The sequence below is a fragment of the Chionomys nivalis genome, chromosome 1, assembly GCF_950005125.1.
Source record: "Chionomys nivalis chromosome 1, mChiNiv1.1, whole genome shotgun sequence".
NCBI classification, from domain to species: Eukaryota; Metazoa; Chordata; class Mammalia; order Rodentia; family Cricetidae; genus Chionomys; species Chionomys nivalis.
In genome coordinates, this window is record NC_080086.1 from 154495568 (window position 1) to 154519079 (window position 23512).

The following is a 23512-nucleotide window of genomic DNA, read 5'->3' on the forward strand; positions in this document are numbered from 1 at the left end:
CAGTGTCTAGAAAACCATCTCATGAAACTGATGAGATGAAACTGATGAGCACATGCAGGTGCCTGAGAGGGAGGAGCTAAAGGCTAGCAAGTCCAGGCTGGAGAAAACCATAGAAAACTGCAGTCGGAGGGAGAGCAGCAATCTTGAATGAACCGTAGGCTTTGTGGTGGGACCAGAGGAGGGGGATGCTTAAAGTTTGGGTTTTTTTGTTTTTGTTTGTTTGTTTGTTTGTGGGTTTTGTTTTTTTTGTGTGTGTGTTTGTTGTTTTTTTTTTTTTTTTTTTTTTTTTTGAGACAGGGTTTCTCTGTAGCTTTGGAGCCTGACCTGGAACTAGCTCTTGTAGACCAGGCTGTTCTTGAGCTCACAAAGATCCACCTACCTCTGCCTCCCGAGTGCTGGGATTAAAGGCATGTGCCACCACCGCCCAGCTTTTTTGTTTTTGTTGTTTGTTTGTTTGTTTGGGGGGGATGCTTAATGTGAACATAAAGCTTCATGAAATTCCTTTGTGGTTTAGCAGAGTGACATTTGCCAAGTTGGCCTTTACCCAGAATGATCTTTCCACAAGAGTTGATTTTGTTCCTGTTGTTTCATTTGACTCTAAGGAAGGATGAGGGTCTGCTGCCCTCTAGTGATCATGTATAACAACATACGGAGCCAATGTGGCTGGACCTGCAATATTCCTGCAGACTCTCCTAGTTCCTCAGGATAGGAGGATGCAGGAGGGTAAAATGACAGAAATTGGATAGGGAGAAAGGAACTGTCATGCAAGGAGGATTTACCATGACAATGAACTGTGTTAGACACAGAGGCTCAAAGATTAGAAAGGAACTTGGGAACAGTTGATGTGGGATTTCCCTCTGTACCATTGATTAATAAAGAAACTGCTTTGGACCTACAGCAAGGCAAAATTTAGGTAGGCAGGGAAGGCTAGGCTGAACGCCAGGAGAAAGAAGTGTGGAGTCAGGGAGAAGCCATGGATCTTCGGCCTGAGACAGACACTGGGAACATTACCCAGTAAGCCACTGCCATGTGGCGATACACAGATTAATAGAGATGGGTTATTTAGGATATGAATTAGCCAGAAATATGCTTAAGTTATTAGCCAAACAGCATTGCAAATACAGTTTCTGTGTGATTATTTCAGGTCTAAGTTAGCTGAGTGGCCAGGAAGAACAAGCAGCCTCTGTACTACACACAGTGGTGCAGACTTTTAATCTCAGCACTTGGCGGGCAAAGGCAGGTGGACCTCTGTGAGGTACAGGCAGGCAAGAGCTACATAGTGAGACCGTGTCTCCAAAACCAACCAAACCAGCAACAAAACCCAAACAAATAAAAAAGAAGAAGGAAGCCACCAAGCCCTGCCACAAGGAGACTGTGGATAGGGTGTGGGGCACTGTGCTGTGTTTGGGGAGCCCTGGGAGGGAGCAAGGGAGCATAAGTTTTCTACACCCTGCAAAATGCAAAACAACCTTTACTCTGGTGCTTGTGGTGATTGTGGGAGCAATCAGGGGTTGGTGGCGAATCTCTGGCTGGGGTAGTTCTCTGATGAGATCCAAAGGCATCTGGGCTGCAATTCCAGGCCACCATTGCACATTGGGGTATGAGCTAAGGAGTATCTGTCTGCTCCTTGTGGAAAATCCCAATTCTCTTCTGCATCTCACAGACACTAGTCAAGGCTACACTTGGTGGGAGCTATAAGCAAGGGGAAGGAGGTTAGCCCCCTGTGGATATGGACAGGGGAGACGCTACCTTCCTGGGAGGTCTCTTGTATTTGATTGTGGTGTGAAGACAGCTTAGCCAGGGTTTCTGGCATACTGTGGAGACACCCTTACCCAGGGTTTCTGGCAGACTGTGGAGACACCCTTACCCAGGGTTTCTGGTATACCGTGGAGACACCCTTACCCAGGGTTTCTGGTATACCGTGGAGACACCCTTACCCAGGGTTTCTGGCATACCGTGGAGACATCCTTACCCAGGGTTTCTGGCATACCATGGAGACATCCTTTCCTTTCCCCTCCTGGCCTGGCACTCACTTTTCAGAAGGGGCAGCAGTAGAGCATATGGTTCTGGTGTTTGTCTTGCCAGACTCACATATCCAAGGGACCTCCCAGAACTCAGATGTTCCTTGCTCCAGCATGCTAAGTTCTCCTTTCTCTCACAGTTTTTGGACAGTTTGGATTCATGAGTATCCCTCCCAGGTTAGTTCAGCCTGACCAACCAGTTGGCTTTAACTGCAGACTGAGACCAGTTGCATCTCCACAAAGAAGGAAGGAAAGCCTTCTTTTCTTGGAGACACCCAGGAAAAATAAAGGCACAGCTTGAGTTAGTGTGATATAGTTGGCTCTTTTTTTCCTCCAAGAGCCAGCCTTCAGGGTGAGTGCTGGCCCCTGGTAGAACCCACAGCACAGCTCGTGTCCTTTTGCTCCCTCTGGCTCATCCCTGGAATTGGTCTATGATCTCCAGACCCTGACCTTAAAACACCATCAAGCCTCTTCCCTATCATGTAAGTCAGTCCCATTTCTAGATTTCTGCCTGGTTGTTTCTTGCTCATACTAACCAACTCACATCTTTGATCTAAATGTAAACAACCCTTCCAAATAGCACAACCAACTGGGGACCAAGCATTCAAACACATGAGCCTATGGGGGATGTTTCTCACTCAAACCACAACAAGGAATAATAAATTATTTCAAATCCTTACACTAAACAGTTTCATAAAGAACAAATGTGTCTAGAAGTCCCAAGGGAAAAGCAGTCTAATTGAGGAGTAGGATGGTGCACACGGAGGGTTGTTTTTGTCAGTAAAAATGCTCACTTCCCTAATCTGCTACCTTCCCTTCATTATGCAAGATTGCATTCTAGATTATTTTAATCTTAAGTATAATAATTCCATAATACAACATATGTTACATCATATTCAGAAGATGGGAAAAATCAGATCCAGACCAAGATGGCTAATAGATTTTATATGATCCAGAAGTTTCTTCTTTAATAACTTTAGGACCTATTCTTCTCTCCTGAAGACTTCTGTCCTGCCTACTGCTCAGCCTCTTATATATGAGATCCTAAGAGTGAGTCATCTTAGCAGTAGAGGACAATACATAATATTTTATTAAATAATATATGGGCCTCCTGTGCACAAAATGTGATGCTTAGCTATCATAGTTAGTTTCAGCAGTCAATTTGACACAAACCTAGAGTATCCTGCAAGGAAGAAAAATTAATTGAAGACGTATCTCCATCAGACTGGTCTGTAGGCGTGTCTGTGGAACATTTTCTTAACTTTTAATTAATTGATATGGGAGGACCCAGCCCACTGTGGGTGACACATCCCAAAACCATATAAAAAAGCTAGCTGAGCGAGCTAAAGGAAGCAAGCTTCCATGTGTTCCTCCACGGTCTCTGTTTTAGCTCCTGCCTCTAGGTTTTTGACTTAGTCTGGTCAAAAGTTGCTTCAGCTCTTTTTACGGCACCTCCTATATAGTTGGAATGTCAAGATGAAGCTGAAGTGGACAATGAACACAAACTTTGTACTTTCTGTGAGAAGCAAACAGCCACAAAAGTAGCTGTTGACACTCTGGGCAAGGAGTGAAAGGATTATGTGGTCCAAATCAGTGACGGGAATAATACACAAGGCTTTCCGTGAAGCAAGGCATCTTGACCCATGACAGAGTGTGCCTGCTATTGAGTAAGGGGCATTCTTGTTATACAAGGAGAGCTGGAGAGAGGTGCAAATCTGTTTGGCAATGCATCGTGGATGCCAATATGAATGTTCTCAACTTGGTCACTGTAAATAATAATAATAATAATAATAATAATAATAATAATAATAATAAAATAATAATAGGAGAGGGGTATTCCTGAACTGACAGATACTACTGTGTCTTAGCGGTTAGGGTCCAAAAGAGCTAGCAGAATCAGAAAGCCTTTCAATATCTCTAAAAATGATGATATTCACCAATATGCTGTCAGAAAGCCCCTAAACAAAGAAGGCAAGAAGCCCAGTATCAAAATATCCGAGATTCGGCATCTTGTTGATACCACATGACCTACAACACAAGTATTACTTCAAAGAAACAATGCACTAATAAACATAAGGAGTGGCTGCAAAATTTGCTAAACTTTTCAACAAGAGAATGAAGGAAGCCAAGGGAAAACACCAGACACAAATTGTCACCAGACACAGGCTGCTCACACTGAGAGCTTCTACTGCTGAGTCTGAATTCAGTCAAAAAGATGGCTTTAAGAATAACAAGAATCAGACCTTGAATCCCCCCCAAAAAAAAACCCCGAAAACTTCTGGTGTGGGACAATCATCTATATTCTGTCTATTATATTTTAAATAAATGCTGATTGGCCAATAGCCAGGCAGGGAGTATATGTGGGAAAACCAGACAGGAAGTAGAGGTGGGGCAATGAGAACAGGAGTATTCTGGGAAGAAGGAAGCTCCCTTCGGCAGTCCTGTGTCGCGCCCGCCTCGTCCAGCAAGAAGGACACAACACCGGAGCTCTTCTTGCTAAACAGTTTATTCAGGACTTTATTCACAGCTTCCTTCTCTTTCCCTTTCTCTCTCCCTCTCTTCCTGGGCAAACCTCTCCCAGCCCTTAAGTAGGCCTGGGCCACCAACCCCAGATTGCCAGGTGGGCACTGCCCATAGGTCCACGCATATGCAAGCAGCTGACTATCATTGCGTGATAATAGCATAAGTCAGGTCTTAGCCATAATTAGGAGCTGATTATCAGATGTGGCTTCACGCAGCTTGCTATGGTCCTGCCCAGACCACGGAAGAAGCAGGATGTGACCTGCCCTGCTGAAAAAGTTACTGAGCCATGTGGCTAACATAGATAAGGATAATGGGTTAATATACGTTATAAGAGCTAATACAAAGCCTGAGCTAGTGGACCAATCAGTTTTATAACTTATGGAGAATTCTGTGTGATTTTTGGGGGGGGCTACTGGCTGTGGAAACTGGGCAGGACAGAAACCCCAACGACCAGGCCCTCATGTTACAAACTTCATGTCAAACCATGAAAAATACAAGGGACTGTCAACATACATTGTTAAGTAAAAGAAACCATCCAAAGGGCTTTGTGGTGTAGATTGGAGCTACACAAAAGTCTGGAAAACAACAAAACTATGGAAACAAAGAAAAGATCAGCGTCTACTGGTGTTGGGACAGGGGAAGAGGATGAGCAAATGGAACACAGAAGATTTTTCAGGACGCTCACTCTGGTAAGCACATTGTACCGCTGTCAAAATCCATAGAACATACAACACCAAGAGTGAACTCTGCTGACAACAGTGTGACCGTGAAGATCCATGGACCAGTCTGGTAGGCGATGCTATAACAAGGCAGCCGGGGAGCACGCAGGAGCATATAAAAAACAAACAAAAAAAAAAAAAAACAACTTCATACTTTGTTCTCAACTTGGCTCTGAGCCCAAATTGCTTTAAAAAATAAAGACTGTTTTTTAAAAAGCTGTTTCATACTCAACTCTCCAATGTGTGGCAAAGAGCCTTCGATGTGACTTTCTTCAGTAGCATTTAGAAAACTTCTCTTATTTTCCAGCAAACATAGAAGTGTGTGCTTGCCCTTCAATCAAGTCAGCCATGGCAATCGTATGGATCAATGATTTAGAAAGATTATTTTGCAATCATCCACTTATAAATAAGAAAGGGCCCCCTTATCCTGCTCCCCACCTCTAGACATCTTGATGTTTTAGATCAAAGATAATGGCCTAAAATCAAAACTTCAAATCAACCAACGTTTCCTCTCTGCAGGTTTTTGAGAAATTTTAGAGGGAAGTTTTTCCAAAGGAAAAGAGGGTCATATAAACGCTAATTTGTAATGGAGACTTTTCTAACATGGGGCAGGATCAAAGATAATCTAGTGAACCCCCAGTTATCTGTCACTCACCTCCCAAGCTATCAAAACATCATCAGTGCTGTCCCCAGACCCACCTATATCCACATGATTCCAAAGCATCTCCCATTTCACCCAGTATGCATTCTGCATAACAACATCAGAACAACAGAATTATAACTAAGAGAAGTTAATAATCTCATAGCATAAAAAATCCAGATGGTGTCCAAATTTCTCCAATAACTTCTCTATCTTCAACACTACCTATACACGAAAGCAGTCCACTACAATTTGCTTGTTATTTGGTCCCCCAATCCTTCTATAGGCTCGTACACTTCTGCAGGCAGACAGGGAAGTTGGCACATCACCCCATCTCAAAGACACCTAAAAGCGCTGAGTGTTTCTTTGAGGGTTTGGTTAGGTTTTTTGTAGTTGGAATGTTTGCATGTTTGTTTTGAGATCCTGGAACTTGAACCTGGTGCCTCACGTAAGTTGGGCAAATGCTCTCCCTCTGAGCCTTTTTTTCCTAGATATTTGAGGCTTTTATGAGTAAACAATAGTTGACTAATTTGTCTGTTATTCAATTGGCAGAGCCGCTATTTCCTTCTTTGTTCTTAGATCCTTCTGAAACCAGGAAAGAAACCAATTCCTAGCTGCAGCCTCTCGTCTCCACTTCTCCTCTTAGGGGACAATGCATTTAGGCTGACCTTGTGCTTCTGGTCCTGTGTCCGTGTGTCTATCCATCTCTCAAGTACTGCGATTACAGGGCTGGGGACAGAACCCAGGGTTTTGCACACACTGGGCAAGTTCGACCGACTGAGCTATGTATTTTGATGATTTCCTTCTCGAGGGCACACCAAGAACCTTATGGTTCTGTATAGTAACTCATTCAGCAAATATGTACAGAGCACCCACATGGGTCTCTAACTTAGTGACTCCTTCAAACCAATATGAGTTGGCCCCATAGGACTAACCTTTTTTCTTCAAGGTATATTCTCAAAATGTGCACTAGAGGGCACTATGCTCTTCAAATACCAGCTTCAAATACCGACTAATGAGATTTCTGTATCCTTCATAGCCCACTCATTGAATCACAGCTTGCACTTTAAATAGGAAATGAAGGGCTGGGAGTGTAGCTCTGTGGTGGAGAGAACACTTGCCTAGTGTGTATGAGGCACTAGGTCAATCCACAGCACTGAAAAACAAAAGTTAAATAAATTCCATCACGTGGATACAAGGATAGAAATGGCATCGCTCCTGAAAATATCTTTTTTTCCAAAACTAACCACAATGGAGACAGCCTATGGATTTGGGGGTTCTATAAAATTATGGAAGCTAAAGACTGTTTCCACTCCAAAATATTGAAGGAAAATAGGAAGAATAAAATTAACCTCTTTAATTGCATGTTTACAGGACAATCAATTTAACGAATTGTTAAAATAGTGTCTCAAAAATTTTCAATATGCTTGAAAATTAGTAGCTATGATGTTCTCATATTATCGAACTCCTCAGTCAGCCTGAATAAAAATAGCCACGGAAGCGGAGTCAGACAGCAGACAGCGTGTATCCCCGTGGCTCCTAGGGTGTGCTGGACGCTGCTGTGGGAGTGGAGGTCTGGCCCCAGACTTTTCAAGTGAAGCACTTTACTGACTGATGTTTCCCCCAGGCCTCCCAACGTCTTCTGAGGCTGAACCACGTGAGTGAGAGGGCACCTTGGGCACGGCATACCTGTAAATATATTTCTGGATTAAATTTGCTAATTTTATTGGAGAATTTGTAATTACAGTCCTAAGTGAGATTGGCCTAGTTTTCCACCTGGTACTTTTTATCCTTTTGGTTCAGGTTTGAGAGTCTCATTGCCTGACTTTGGGAGTGTTTGCCAGGCCCTGGGACCATACAGGAAGGCCATCTTAATGAGGCTGTGGAACAGAGATCTTATTTTTCTATTAAATTCAAGTACTTTGGGTAATTATAATTCAGCATATATTCAGACTAGGTCCGTCCTAGGAATGTTTACAATTTTCTAGAAAATGTCAATTTCATATAAATGTAAAATTGTTTGAGATGTTCACAGAATTCTGTGATAAGTTTACAAAACCATCATTGTATCCACAGTCACCTTTCCTCATATTTTGACATTTTACTTTTATTTTTTTTTAAGTGCTGGGGTTCAAACCCAGGGCAAGCATTAGCATTTTGCCTCTGAGCGATAACCACTGCCTGCTTTTGCTAACTAAATTAGATTTCTTTTGTTGCTTGCTATTATTGTTGTGTTGAGGCAAGGTCCAGCTACTGGCCCAGGCTGGCTTGGAACTTGCCATCCTCAGCTTCTGGGAGTTCTGCAATACAGGGATGCATCACCATGCCTGGCCTAAAGCTGAGCTTTTTGCTTGTAAATTCTCACATTTTTTTTCTAATGAATGTGTTTACAGCTAATGTTTCGTCTAATGACTGCTTTAGTTATGCCCCAGTCTTTAAATGTAATGTTCTCAGAGTTACATGTTCATAAATATTTATAATTTCCATTGTGATTCTTTTCTTTGACCTGAATTATTCCATATGTTTTCAAATTCTGTAATATACAGAAGCTTTCATCTGAGATACACGAGAGATCCTGACGGTTAGAAAGTGCCCAGGGCTTACACTTTGGGACTATGTCACCTGACACAGCCACAGGCCCAGGTCTCATGGCAACACAGATGGAGTGAGAAGAAGAGACACCCTAATGAGGACAGTGACACCAGCATCTTCCTGGGACATCCCCTAGCGAGACATTAGGGAACAGTGGAGCAGAGCGACAGAAGAAGGCTCTCCTCGCCCACCACAGCCCGGGGAGAAAACCCTACAACAAAAGGCAAGCTGAGGAGATGGAGGCACACAGACTTACTTCACATCAGCTTCGTGTGGAGCAGGAGCTGACAGAAATAAACTCACAGAAGCAGGGAGACCTGTCTGAGCTGTCTGTTCAGACAGCTGTGCTAGAAATTGACTGGAGAACCAAGGGTTGTTTGTATCTAACAGCAACAGAAAGTCAGCAAAACCAGCTGGATCCAGTTCCTCCCAGAGTCACCTCACACAGGAGAAATGAAGGTGCTATGGCCTATTTTAGAGGTCAGAGATGCTCTTGTGACCTCTTCAAGGAAGGAGGGAGGGGGACAGCTGCCTGCTGTTTTCTCAAATGTTCAGATGCCATATTAGGAGTAACGTCCTGGATCCCGCCAAAGCCAAGAGCCATGATGTAAAGGAGAAAATCAAGCATGAGCCACGGAGCTGCAACTCTCAGAGGAAGCACATGGCAGGAGCTGCAGAAACTGTGGTAAGCGTATCCCACCCTGAAGGCATCAACTGCAGCTCTTTGGTGGTCAAAACATGATGTAGCATTTCACAGTCCTGGAAATCATGTAGCCTGCCTTCCCTCCCACAGTCCACACTATGCGGGTAGAATGTTATGGGTATGCTGACCCTGTCACTTCTGCCCATCAGCCAATTCCCCTCTGAACTGTCAGACACACTTCCATGCCACCCTCCCCAGGAGCCTTCCTTGCCAAGGCTTTTGCAAATGTACTCTTGAATCCACGTGCTAATCATGGGGGACCCTGCTAGTCCCCTAGCATTTAATCAGGTGCAAGGGGAGGACCAACAGCCCCCCATCAGGAAAATTCCAGCTCCTTCCTACACAGAGTTCCTCCTTCTGGGCTATACTCAGGTTTGTAATGGTTACTATGGAGTGGAATGGTGATCACATGGTCAGATGCAGCTGTGAAGAGCTGCTGAGTCCAAGAGCAGAAGTGGGCATTCACTACAGTGTTCCAGAAACCAAGTCTGTTCCAAGGTGACTCTCCTAGAAACTGCCAACAACCGAATATTTTGTGCCTAAAAGAAAAAAGACACTATGCTGCAGCTCACCACGCCTCTGCTGCAGGGTGGAGATGATGCCTGCTGTGCTGGAGAGTGCCGACTTGAAGCATCTCAGACACCAGAAGAAGGGGAACACCATCTTGGGATCCCTGCTTCCTACTCCCGGAGACCCAACTATACAGTTGGACAGAAGGGACTCCTCACATTCCCAAGGGCCTTTGACACAGCCTGTCACCAGCCCATGTGTGTCTGTGCCCTCAGGTCAACAGTCCAGGGCACACCTAGGAGAAACCCCCACAGTTGACTCCTCCGCCCAACTCTGGTCAGAGATCAGAAACAGAGGTTAAATTGGAAAAGCCCTTGATCAAAGCCTTACTGTCAGATGGGGCCCCAGCCCTTAACTCTAAACTCAACTCTCAGCTCTTGTTCCCAGTCAAAAGGAACGTAAGTGCCTCCACTGGGGGACTACCTGGCCAGCATTTGGATTCCTTTGTCAATTGTCATCTACCACCCATGAACCCAGTGACCGTTCTTCACTGAAAGCCCACAGGTGACCAGTATCGCACAGATCTTATTCTGTGAACAAGAGCTTGGGGCTTACAAGACCTTGTCTCACTCAATAGGGCATCCAGGAAGCAGATGAGAATTCTCAGGAAGATCCCAGAGAAAGAGAGTGGCTGTAAACAGCCCTAGGCAGAGAAAGGAGGACCCTGCTATGTCTTAGCAGGAGACACCCTTCTGTTCCGCTCACCCAGAAACTTTGAGCACAAACAGCCAGCGACACAGATCCTTGCCCCTCAACTTCTGACAAAGATACAGAATATCCATAAGTGGATGGAACAGGATTGTCTTATCCTGCCAAGACAGGGTAGGATAGTTATAAGAAAGTTCCTTGCCTTTTATAACGGTATGTCAGTTATGTTAGGCCTTAGCCAAAGTTGGTTGACTCAACATTGCAAACGAGACTTTGGGTGATTGCCCAGGTAGTCAGTTGTCTCTGTCATTTGTTGCACATTTTCGATATCTCTCGTTTGTGAAGTAATATTTATTCCTTTCTCAGATCTTTGACGGAGTTGAAGATTATATAATTGTAGTTACTCTCTACATTATTTAGACTCCTTGAGATAGTATGTTTAGCAAAACTTTTGTTCTCAATATTATTTGTTATATTTATTATTTGTTATTATTATATATAGTTGTATTTGGTTTAGTTCTGTCTTATTTAGACAGAAGGGGGAGATGTAGGGATAAGCCCCGCCCATTAGGGGGCATCTTCGCCTCGGGCTAATGTTTACATATAAATCTACCAGGTGTTCTCTGCTGGGAACCTGTGGTTCTGTAAGTCTATTTCCCCATTAAAGCTGTATATATTTTTACAATCTTGCATTCATTTACCCAGTTACATTTTGGCGCCTCGCCCCCTCCCTGTCAGTTTCCAATTATCACATGGGGCGGGGTGTGGCGACGCCAGGCTGGACAGCCATAACCCCTGGTGTCTGTGTTCATCCCCACTACTATGGACAAACACATGACACGAGGCAGTTTTAGGAGGAAGGGTTTGTTCTGGCTTATAGTTCAAGAGTCTTTCCATCATGGCGGGGAAGAAATGGCAGCAGAGGGAAGGGCCATCAGGAAGGCGTGGGGCAGGAGGCAGTTAGTTGTTCACATGGCATCTGCAATGGAGAGACCGAGAGAGATGAATGCTGGTGTTCAGCTCACCCTCTTCTTCTGACCCAGCCCATGGAATAACGCCGCCCACAGTTAAAGAGTCTCCGCATCTCAATTATCCTAACCTAGGTAATCTTTCACAGGTGCACGCAGAGACTTCTGATGGGCAAGCCTAGGTCCCGCCAAGATGACAATATTAACTACCACAATGGCCAACACTCACCAAAGCTATAAAGGAATAAGGGGCACCAAGAGCACACACAGAGAGACATTCTTTTACTTGGGGTGAGGACAGTGGATTCTGGTGTGTCTGAAGACAGCAACTGAGGCCGGATGTACAGACAAGGGGAGTCTGTTCCAGAAAAGATAAAGACTTTTTGGTCCAGGACTTGCTATTTTCTTAGCCTTTTATTTTCTTAGCCTTTCTCTCTCTGTATCCCAGCTCATTCCCATAAAGCTGGGCTGAGCAAGCCAGGTGAGGGTGGGCCCTGCTGATACGGCCAGTGCCCAGGATCAGGCAGTGGTAAGAGTCCTGGCAGATGGACCCTGTGAAGGTACTGAATCCTCCCTCTCTTGCCTCTACATCCCACAAGCTTGCACAGGAGGAAAACCCTATCTCTATCTCCTCTGCCCCACCCAAAGGGGAGAGGGCCAATGAAATGCCTAAGCCAGAAGATCCTCCTCAGAGGGTGAACATGGAAGGACACATTTCCCCAGAGTGGGTGGCATCTTTTTAAAATGAAGTTTCCAAGCAGAGTCTGGGGTTGGATCCAAGGCTTCACATAACAAGTTCCCAGGAGACAGTGATGCCCAGAGATCACACACATATGGATGCAAACACACAGGAACACACACACACACTGCTCACCCTCTGGGATTTATCCACAATCCACTCAGCTCTTGTTTTCTTCCCCTGTTCTCACACTGTGACTCTCTGAAGGATTGTGACGCAGACGTTCATAAGGTCCTCCTCAGGCCATAGCTCAGGCTGAGCCAGGCTACAACCCTGTCTGAAGCTCATAGTGAGGAACTACCCTGGGCCAACAGAGGCTGGGCCACAACTGCTGCTTCTGCCATGGGAGGTACGGGGATGGGTAAGAGAAGGGTGGAGCCTGCTGTCACCTTCCGTTTAGGCAACATGAGTGGAACACAACAACCCTGACCACTCTCCCCCCCCCCCAACTCTCACCCAAGAGTCAGGCTTCACAGGCACTGTCCCGAGTGACTTCCCACTCATGACCCTTCTTGGTTAATGACAGAATCTAGAATACTCCGCAGCCATAGTTGGGCCTGGACTGTACACACTAATGAGACATTAAGGTGCCGTCCAGCACTTGCACTAGAAAGGACATGGTCTGTGACAGGCTCCACCTTAGGACAAGGACAGGGGTGCGGATGTGCTCTGAATTTGCATCTGTTCTATCTGACTTATCAGTTCTCGCCGCAGTTTAAGTCAGAGTGCAGGCTCTGTTAGGATGACAATTGCCTGATGGCCAGCCCTAGAGTCCAATCTCCTGACTCGAATCTTCTTGGTGGCCAGCGCTTGGGAGCCAGTGGGAGTCACCTCAAAGCCTCTGGGCAGGAGCTATTCCACTGTGGACTGAGAGTGACTGGGAGATGCTGGGGTCACTGACTGAACAGGGAGGCCTGTACTAAGTGTGGTAGTTGGTGATCTGCTCCCTGTAGTCTTTGGCTACTATTCCACTTTGAACACAAGTCCATGTCACCTTGAAGGAACTCTCCCACAAGTGATGGAGGCTAAGATACTGGCTGAGAGAGAAGCCACAACCCTCTTCCCAGCTATGTACCCCAAAGACTGCTCCACATACCAACTGTGGTAGAGAACTTTTATTTGAGTCAGCTCCGACAGATGTCAGGAACCTCAGGAACATCCAATGTGAACATCCATTCAAGTGCACTCCTGTGTATGCATGGTGCGTGTTGAGGGGCGGGGTGTCCCTTCTGCTTCTACCCTGAGGCCCTCGAGCGTCCGTTATTGATCCAAGGAGCCAGCCCACCACTCAACCCAATGCACCGCTAGCTACACGTGTGCTCCACCCTTGCTCCCCTCCCGCTACCACCCCAGCCTCCAACATTAATTTCATCAGCCCGTTGACAAGTGTCTTCCTGAGAGTTAGGAGCCCAGCCCTGTGCTAGACCCACCTGGATCTGAAGAAGAAATGACAGCCCCTTGCCCTCAGGGAGCTCACAGTTTAGTTGGGGGTCCAAGGTGCACATGTGTACAAACAGCACGCATACATACGACACAGAAGCAGTGAGCACAAGACTACACATCACAGTACACAAGGGAGACGCCGCGTGTTAACGTGAGTGTGGTACAGAGAGAGCAAAGGCCGGGTGGGCTGGGAGGCTCAGCCCTGGCGAATAAGGAAGGGAGGTTTGGTGGGTGGGGAGATGAAGGTTTCAGAGCAGAACAGGGGAAGGCATGACAGAGTCACAGCAGGGAAGAGACAAGCTGGGCAATTAGCTGAGGGTCTCCTCTAGATTAGCCAAGGAAAAGAGATGCATGAAAGCTCCTGGGGTGTGGAGACTGCCTCCCCTGCACTCAGTGACCCCAGAATAAGGCATAGGGGTTCATTAAGAATGTGCATGGGAGATGCAGGCAGTAAGACCCTAGGTTAGGAATCCACAGGTTTCTAGCAAGTCCTAGTACAGGAAAGGGAGCCCCCCTTTCCTAATGGGTGGTTCATTTTGGGGAAGAGAAACATCTGTGGCCCCCCAGCTGACTTGCTCACATGTGGAGACAGGAGTCCTTGACCAACAGTGACCCAAGACCCACATCCCCTACCTTTACCCCTGCTTACTTATGGGACACACACAACTCCACAGGTTTCTCCCTCTGCCTAGACCCAGGGCTTCTGTTGCCTTTCTACCCTCACATTCCCAGGTGATGCCTGCCTGGAGCCATACACCTGGGCAGCCAAGAGGCCTGATTGGTTGCATGTGGCTAAAGGAAACAGGATCCCTACTCCCTGGGGCAGACACAGAGCAAATGATTCACCAATCCTTCAGCAGTGCAGCCTCCCCTTGAGACTCCACAGTGAAATCAGAGCCAAGGCCAAGCCGAGCCTTTTAGCCTTACAAGGCTCCATTGTAAAATCCCACAGTCTGTCAGTCATAGAAATGGAGAAAGCAGCCAAACCCAGGAGCCTTGGGCAATGCTGGGGGAGGGAGATCGGGTTCTAGAAACCAGATGTATTGCTAGACTGGGGGGACGGGATGGACGGACTAAAAGGGGCTCAGCCTCAGAAGTCTTTATTCCCAAACCAGAAGAGACCAGGAGGAGAGACACACCTGTATGGAGTAAGAAAAGGATGGCAGATGAACCGCCCAGGGCTCAGGTCTTCAGTCTGGAGTCGTGAGGCTCCTGAGACTACCTGGCATTGTGGGAGCTACATGAGTATGTGAATTCTCCCAGAAGGGCCACAGCCTCCATCAGAATTTAAAGGGTCACATGTCCCCGAAGTCTTAACCATTCTAGTTCAGAAAGGGCACAGGAGCCTTTGGGTGCTGCTCACATCTTGAGGGAAGTTTTGTCTCTCAAGCCGGGTCTGCCATCAACTTGCTGCGAGAACTCAGACCGGTCGCTTCTTGTCTCTGCCCTTCAACCAAGTGGTGGGCCGGGCTGGAAGAGAGAAAGCCAGCTCTCCACACAGGCGCTGTCTCCACACGTGAGTTGAACTCTAGGGTCAGGAAGCCAAAAGGAGGCTTGCCCAGCTGTAACTTTTCCACCAAGGCCTGGACCCAGCCTCTAATTGCCAGCTTTACCAACACAGGGCACCTCCAGAGGTAGGTCTTCTGAGGAGACACATTCTCATGCCAGGATGCCAGGACCCCATGGGACTTCATTTTTGGTCTCCATGCACAGATGTGCCCTGCATGTCCTGGGTCACGAGGTCCTGACCATTGTGTCTGTTCATGGAAACAAAGAGATCATGGTCAGAACATTGTAGTACCATGGCCCTGCCTGTGCACCCATCTGGACTGTGGGGGCACATTCACATGGCCCACTCTGAATCTGTCTGGAACTTCAAGACAATCCTCTTGCCACCCCCACCAAGATACTGCCAAGATTCTTAGAAGATTCTTAGCCATTTCACACATGAGATAGCTGAGTCCTGATACTTGAGTGACTGGCGAACTCCTGACATCCCAGGGCCACATTTATTTTCTGTCACCAAATCCTAGTCCACATTGCAATAACCACCAAGGACCTCAAGCTGAGGCCAGGGCTCCAGAGGAGTTGGTAGGACAGAGAGCAAAAGGAATGAACAGGCCTTCAGCACCGCACCCAGGCTCGGGGGACAGGGGCCCTCTCAGACCCCCCCACACACACATCCTAACCTCATGCCCCCAGCACCTGTCAAACCCGGCAATGCCCCTGCTCACATGCCCATTTCTCTCCACTGCATTTTCAATAACTCAGCAACAAAGCTGAAGGATTTTCAGGTCCAAAATCCCCAACGAAGCCCAGACTTGAGCTACCGTAGCACTAATTATTAACTGTGATTTGGAACAAGCTTAGGGAAATCTTGGTTTCCTTGTCTGTCAGATGGCAGAAAAGGCCAGAGCCTCTGAGTAACAACCTGGAGATAGGGGTTCTGGAAGCCCCCAGTTGTCATTCTTACCAGGGACCTTGATCAGCCATCCTAGCTGAGGCCTCCATCATCCTTCCCTGGATGAAGCTCAAGGCTCTCTGCCCCTCCAGCTGCCTTCCAGGGCTTCTGTTCTTATCCTAAATCACAGGTCTGAGCTCACTGCACTTACTACAAATGTCTGGTGTCTCCTCTCCCAAACACAAAGTCCTTTGTGGAACAAACCCTAACCCTTGTCATCTTGAAGCCCTCCTTCTGCACACAGCAATTCTCTGTCTCTAGGACCCAGTGCAAGGCCTTCAAACCCCCTTCGGTGGAGCCAGTCATTTCCCGACCCAGGGATGTCCCTACTGGAGCCCGCATGTCTGTGCAGACATACTGACACTCTATCACAGGCACCAGAGTGGGCTTCCAAGTGCCTGGCCCTGAGGTCCTTCCAAGAGAGGAGCAGAGCACAGCCCAGAGCTAATTGGTAAAACGCTCTGAACAAGTGACTTCACCCTCTGCTAACAGCCGAATCTCGCAACCTCCAGGGAAAAGAAAAAGTCTCTCATCTTCATCCCCAACTTACAGATAAGCAATTGAGACGTGGAGTGAAATGGCTTCTCAAGGCCACCAGGCAGTGGTTTCAGGAGGCTGAGGCTTTGGGGACCGAGCTTTGGCCCGGGGACTGTGGAAAGTGGCCCTCTCCGGGTCGTTTTCAAGTCTGACATGCTGGGAATGAAGATGAGATAAGCAAGAAGTCAAGTCGTCATGGAGACCAACACAGGCCGAATGGGCCGCTCCTGACCTGAAGAGCCAACACCGCGCACCCACTTCTCAGGCCCACCACTCCCACACCCCATGGGACTCGGGTCAACCCTATGGGGCTCACCTGCTCTAGGAGCCTGAGGAGGCAAACCAGGTGCCCAAAGCAGATTCATGCAACCAGCCAAAGGGTCCAGGGGGAAGAAGGAAAGGGGATGGCTCAAGCCCTTTCAACACCCCAAGTAGGCTGGCCCTGCCTCTCTCCCATAAGCCCATCCAGAGAGGGAGCAACTCAGCACCCTTGGTTGTGACTCCTGAATTGGAGGCAGTTGATGGTGGCAGGCCTTCCATAGGTCATAGCACGTGGCCTAAATGGGCCGCCTGGCTCTCAGGCCCATGGCCATGGCTGCGCTGGTGGGCCTTGAGCGAGCCCTCACGTGCGAAGCTCTTGCCGCAGCGGGGGCAGAAGTAGGGTCGCCGCTCCCCAAAGACACCGGGACGGCGCGGGTGCGGCGTGGGCATACGCGCGTGGGTGCGCTGGTGGTTGAGCAGGAAGCGTGGCTCACGGAAGCAACGACCACACTGAGCACACTGGTGTGGCTTCTCGCCGCTGTGGATGCGCTGGTGCGTGAGCAGGTTCTGCTTGAGGCTGAAGCAGCGGCCGCACTCGGGGCAAGGGAAGGGCCTCTCGCCGGTGTGTGTGCGCTGGTGCACCTCCAAGTTGTGTTTGACGCTGAAGGCCTTGCCACACTCGGGACACACGAAGGCGGCGGCGCGACCCGCCCCCACGTGCGCCTTCTGGTGCCGCACCAGGCTGGGCTGCTGGGAGAAGGTCTGGCCGCACAGTGGGCAGCGGTGGGACTGTTCCTCCGCCGGGTGGTGAATAACCAGACCTTGATCGTCCCCTAGACTCTCCTCCCCGTCCCCCGTAGGAGACCCTCCCTTGGAGGACACCAGCTCTGTCATGAGCACTTCCAGATGCAATCACCAGTCCCTGTAGAAGCAGAAGCAGAGAGGGGGATCAAGGAAGACCCAGGCTCAGTCATTCTCCAACCTTTTGAATCACTCACTTCCAACAAACCCCAGCTTCGTTTCATCACAGCCTGTCGTCCTTGGCTCTTCTCAAGAGCCATTACCTCCTAGACCGCCCTTCCCTCTCTGGCATCCCCTTGCAGTCTGCTGCCTAGCCCTGTGCCCTTCATTATCACCCTGGATAGGGTGGTCATGCTACCTCTGACTCCGAACCCAGCACCTCAAGAACAGAGAGCTACCTTCCATTACAAAAACACATCAATCCCCGTGCCTGCAACACAGAAAACATGGGCTAAATATTGTTGGGGACTTCTCAGGAGCAGCTTCTCCGTTCAGATGCTCAAGGGTAGGAGGTGACCTGAAACCTGCAGGAAGGAAGGTCACGGATGGCTTAAAGAAGGAAGCAAAATAAACCCCCATAAACTTGAAAGTGACCTCCCTGGGTTAAACATTAAAGGCAGTCCCCTCTGTCTAACAAGACGAATCATACACTTGAAACGTTACAGGTCACTGAGCCAAAGCAAGAGCTCCCAACCAGCCGGGTCTGGTCCATAGGCTGAGCACCACAATGGGTGTTCAGCAAACATCCCCAGCAGGCATGTTTTAAAGATTGTCATCCCAGGTCACTTGTTATGTCCTTCTGAAACAGTTTCTCACTGTTCTCACAACACCCTTGAATAAGGGGCAAAACAGTGTTACTGAGCCCAGGTTTGTAAATGGAACAATTGAAGCTGTAGGAAACCAACATACTTGTCCAAGGTCACAAGGCAAGGTGAGCCAGGACTAGGCCCTAAGTCTCCTGACTCACTATTGAAAACAATTCCATATATTAGCTGCTCAGCAACTAAACACCCCTTCACACACGCATGCACGCACGCATGCATGCATTCATGCACACCTACCTACCTCAGCCACCACAAATCCATCCATTCTCAAAGGGTCTCTGCTCCTATAGGGCACAGTGTCTTGCCACCACTCCCATGCCTTGTAGGGCACTGGGACCCACTTCACTCACCCCAGCACCAGAGAAGCTTTTTCAGGGTTCCCCTCAAATCTCCCTGCAGGTCTTCTCCACACTTCCAGCCTCAGTCAATCTACCTGCAGGGTGGTCTCAGAGACAACCTCTCTTCCCCCCACCTTCAGGCCAGGGTGGAACTGGCACCCTGGAGAAAGGGACTAGGACCCAGTGCCATGCTTCCACCCATAATCCCTCCCCAGACAACTGTGCTGGCATTTGCAAAGTCCCCTTGGCCAAGCTGAGCCTGGTCACTGAGCAACCTCCCTACTTCCCCTACTAGACCTCTGACCAGGCCCAGAAGGTCCAAGGCCATGGTTTTGCCTCCCTCCCCCAAGTTCCTCCATCAGGTGCCACACTCACAGCCCAACCTGCTCCACTTCTGCAGTCTTCAGCAGCTTTTCCCTCTGTCTGAGCGGCCCAAGGAAAACACAGCTAAGTCTCCCGCAGCGCTGCGCCCCTTCTTCCCCGCCCCCATAAGGCTGAAAAACCTCCTGCAGTCAAACCGCTGCATTAATCACAAGAGTTCACCCCACCCGGCACGACTCCCTCTCACAGCCTTGCCAATTCCAGGGGTCCGAGAGACCCTCGAGAAATGTGATGTATAGCAACCCCACCCCCAGGAACATACACAGGCTGCTACCCAGTTGCCGCAGCCCACCGTGCCGATCTGCCAGCACCAGTTCCTAAAGGAATGCATGCAATCCACCCACCCCCATGCCCGCAGCGCCCCCCACGGGACCGCGAGATCCCGAGTAAACAAGTAATTAAGTCTTGACACTACCACTCCCAGAAAGAGCTGCATGGCTCCGGGCAAATACGGTAGCCCGCAGTGACCCGCCCCCAAGGGTCCCGCGCTGGCCTCAATAAATACGGTAACCTCCCTTCCAGTCTGGGGCCCTAGCCAGGGACTCACGTGGCGTCGCCTCTGGAGCCCTTGTCTCTGCTGCAGCGCCGCAGTCGCCAGCGTCGCCGCAGCCGCACAGCAGCCCCGTGAGGCTGGGAGGTCTAACTCGCAAACAACCTGGCAGGCTGGGAAAAGGGAGGCAACAAGCGCTGCGCCTGCTCAGGAAAGAAAAGGGTCCAGATTCTGGGGCATGCATTGCCTGCAGGAGGGGTTACCCTAATGGTCCAACACCCCCCACCCCCAGCCAGCCCCCTTTCCGGAGAAATGCCATCTTGGTCTCCCTCATCCCTAAGCAGAAGCAGACTGGCCAGCCCCCGGACCTGTCCCAAGCAGGCTGAGTCTCTGGGAACAGGGCGTCAGTCCCAGAGAACAGGGGAGCAAGAAGGAGGAGACGCAGGGGCCCCAGTGCTGGAAAGTCTCAGAGTCACCAGAGCTGAGTCTATTGTGATCAAGCCAAAGGTGTCGCTGCTTCTAGTCCCCCCTCCCCCCAGAAGTGCAAGCCTTTACTTCCAGAACTAGGGACAGTGACAAGTGGATCTCTGGAGTTCGAGGCCAGCTTTGTCTACATATTGAGTTCTATGGCTCTATCTCAAATGAAAGAGAGAGACAGACAGAGCGAGCATCCAGAGAAGCAGCAGCAGGTGCAAAAAATAGCACTAAATTCCAGTTTCCCACTGCACTGTAATAATACTGCTTGCCTGTCCATACCCTTGGCTTTTTATACCACTGTTTCCCATGTATTAGCTCATGGGACCTTCCAGTAACAATTTACATCTATAAAATGGGATAATTATATCTTATTATAATATTTTATTATCCTGTTTTATAGATGGGAAAAGATTTTAAAAATAAAACTCAAGGTAACTTCTCCCAGCACCCACATCTTTATAAAAGTAGTAAAGACCACTTAAGAAAGGGCCTTAGAGTGCACACAAGACTGATAGGGAACAGGCCTGAGAGGGAGGGAATGTCAAGGATATAGTCACTGAAGAATAACTGATCGAGTTTCTCTGTGACCCCTTTGTAGCTGCCACACAGGGAAATCAGGCTTCCCAGGATCAGGTAGAGCTTTTTCTAACAGGTTCTAGGTAGAAAAACTGCACCATGGGCTTTGGCCAGCTGAGATACCATGAGGGTCCTCCCTGCTTCGTAGCCGCAAGTGTCCAGTGTGCTAGCAGAATTCTTCCAGAGGGCTGTGAGACACTAAACACATCCCCTCGTTCGGGACGCTAGACCAGGAAGTCGTGCCTACCTTTCAGTTTACGTAGAACCAGTGTGTCAGCAGGCCCCGCTTGACTCATTCTGGAGGGCCCACGTCTCCACAATCAGCCCCCTCCCCATCCCTTCGTTCAGTGATGTAGGCAAGCAGTGGCATTGCCATCTGACGTGAGGGAAAGGGGGTTGGTGTTCGACTTGTCCACCAGGTCATGTTCTGCGTGGATGGCAGGTCCTGGCCTTCTGTCAGCCTCAGGCCTGTTGTCACCACTGTTGTCTGCTCTAAGGGTAGCACAGCACTGCCAACTTCAGTTCCGATTCTTCCTTTGTAAAGTGGGTCAGAGAATATCAAAGAGGTGGCATCAGATTGAAGACAAGCTCATACTTCTCCTAGTGGTTCACAGTGTGGGTACTCTGCAGCACTGCAGAGATTAAGGGGGTACACGGGAGCCAGTCCATTAGGGAAAAAAAAAAACCCAAAACTCCAAGGCTTTTTAACCTGTCCTCGGCCAGGTAGTGAGTGCAGGCCTGCAGTGGCCCTGTCGTCGAGTTTGCAAAAGACCCTGCCAGTCAGTTGGGTGGGGCTGGATCCTGGACTCGTTCTTGTCTTCTGTGAGGAGTAGGCGGAAGACTAAGGTAAGAACATGAAATGCAGCTGGCCATTGGTAAACAAAAACATCAGATTTGACAGCAAAGGGGTCAGGCTCCTTGGGAGGGTTTGATGTATACCGCTCAGGCTCATGGGTCAATCTGCCATGAAAGCTGATTGAGAGAAGGTGGGGGTTGGGATACAGAGGCCAGGGGACTGAGGAGCAGCTGCTCAGCAGGTGCACCCACCTGGAGAGAGAACAGATCCTTGCTGCTGAGGGGCTTGGTGGAAACGCTGACAGTGGAGGGAACCTCTGAAACATTCCAACATGGTCTGAGTTTCATAAATATCCTTGACCTTTTGGTGGGAGGAGCATTAGAGCCCCAAATAGTATGATGTCATCACCCATCCTGGATGAGCCAAGGACAATGAAGGGAGGGGAATTAGTCCCCTCCTAGATTGTCCCTTTGGGGGAAGAGGATGGAGTCTCCTGTGTCTCCAGGTTTGGGGGACATGTCCTAGATCTCTATGCAACAGCACTTTCTGGGATGATGAAATGTCTGTTGTCCAGCATCATAGCCACTGGCCACATGTGGCTCTAAACACTTAAACCTGGAGGCTGGGGTGTAGCTTATTGACCAGATGCTAGTGATTGCCTAGCATGTACAAAGTCCTTGGTTCTGTCTTCAGGACCCTATAGACTTGGCCACTATGGTGCACATCTGTTAATCCCTGCACTTGGGAGGTAGAGGCGGAGGATCAGAAGCTCAAGGTCATCCTTGTCTACACAGAAAATTTGGGCTACTTGAGACCCTTCTCAAAGCTGGAGAGATGGCTCAGCGGTTAAGAACATGGACTGTTCTTCCAGAGGTCCTGAGTTCAATTCCCAGCAACCACATGGTGGCTCACAACCATCTGTAATGAGATCTGGTGCCCTCTTCTGGGGTGCAGGTAAGCACACAGGCAGAACACTGTATACATAATAAATAAATAAATAATAAATAAATAAATATTTAAAAAAAACAAAAAACAAAAAACAAAAAATGAAACAACCAAGCATCCATACCTGTACAATTGATTCCTGAATTTTAACTTGAATTTTATATAACAGCTACATGGGACAGGCAATAGTGCACCCTAGTAATAATGATGTTTCTATAGACAAAATAGAGGCCTTGCCTTTCCCCACCCCTTTCTCCACTCTTCCTTATCCATGGCCCAAATCTAGAAATAGATTGGCTTTTGCTGGTGTTAATCAAGGATGCAGTGACAGCTCTGGGGGTGAAGCTTTGGGGCCTTGGTGAGCCTGAGCACAGGCAAGCATTCACTAGGAGGTTGCCATTATGGTTCTAATAAGCCCCATGTATGGCTATTGGAAGAGCATGCGCACTATGGATGGAGAAGGGGAGGACTTTCCCTGTTGAGCTCGGCTTCTATGAGGGTCTGTGTTACTCACTTTTTCTGTTACTGTGAAAATACCTGAGAGCAACGAAGGCGGTCCTATCCTAAGGGTGTATGTGGCTAGGTTTCAGTCCATGCTTAGCTGGCTCCATCTTTTTTTTTAATAAATTTTATTTAAGTTTTAAATATTTATTTATTATATACACAGTGTTCTACCCGCATGTATGCCTACAGGCCAGAAGAGGACACCAGATCTCATTACAGGTGGTTGTGAGCCACCATGTGGTCGCTGGGACTTGAACTCAGTACTTTTGGAAGAGCAGGCAGTGCTCTTAACCTCTGAGCCATTTCTTCAGCCCTGGCTCTATCTCTTTAGACCCAAAGTGAGACAGACTATTATGGTGGTAGGAGTGTCTGGCAAAGGAGGCTGCTCACCTTAAGGCATACAGGAAGCACAAAGACAGGAAGGGGTCTGGGACAAAGTATATCATTCCTGGGCACCCCCTCCCACTCAAGAAAGGGCCTACTTCCTCCAGCTAATGCCCACCTCCAACATTCCAAACCCTCCCAATCCTGCCATCACTGCCATCGTATGAGTCC

General features: G+C 48.4%; 1 protein-coding gene across 8 annotated transcripts; it reads right to left on the minus strand.

Annotated features, from left to right (window-relative positions):
- Nucleotides 1-13277: 13277 nt before the first annotated feature.
- On the minus strand, nucleotides 13278-19796 carry LOC130889189 (zinc finger and SCAN domain-containing protein 2). Of its 8 annotated transcripts, none has more exons than XM_057792842.1 (4): nucleotides 18692-19572; nucleotides 17053-17747; nucleotides 16578-16720; nucleotides 13278-15323 (listed from the first exon to the last, which is right to left on the minus strand). In XM_057792842.1, the coding sequence occupies exon 2, from the start codon at nucleotides 17717-17719 to the stop codon at nucleotides 17108-17110; it is 612 nt and encodes a 203-aa protein (XP_057648825.1). In that variant the 5' UTR covers nucleotides 17720-17747; nucleotides 18692-19572; the 3' UTR covers nucleotides 13278-15323; nucleotides 16578-16720; nucleotides 17053-17107. The 8 variants fall into 8 exon arrangements, with proteins under 8 accessions (XP_057648825.1, XP_057648785.1, XP_057648809.1 ...); XM_057792802.1 differs by having other exon boundaries at nucleotides 16881-17747; XM_057792826.1 differs by lacking the exon at nucleotides 18692-19572 and adding an exon at nucleotides 19717-19796 and having other exon boundaries at nucleotides 16578-17747.
- Nucleotides 19797-23512: the final 3716 nt, after the last annotated feature.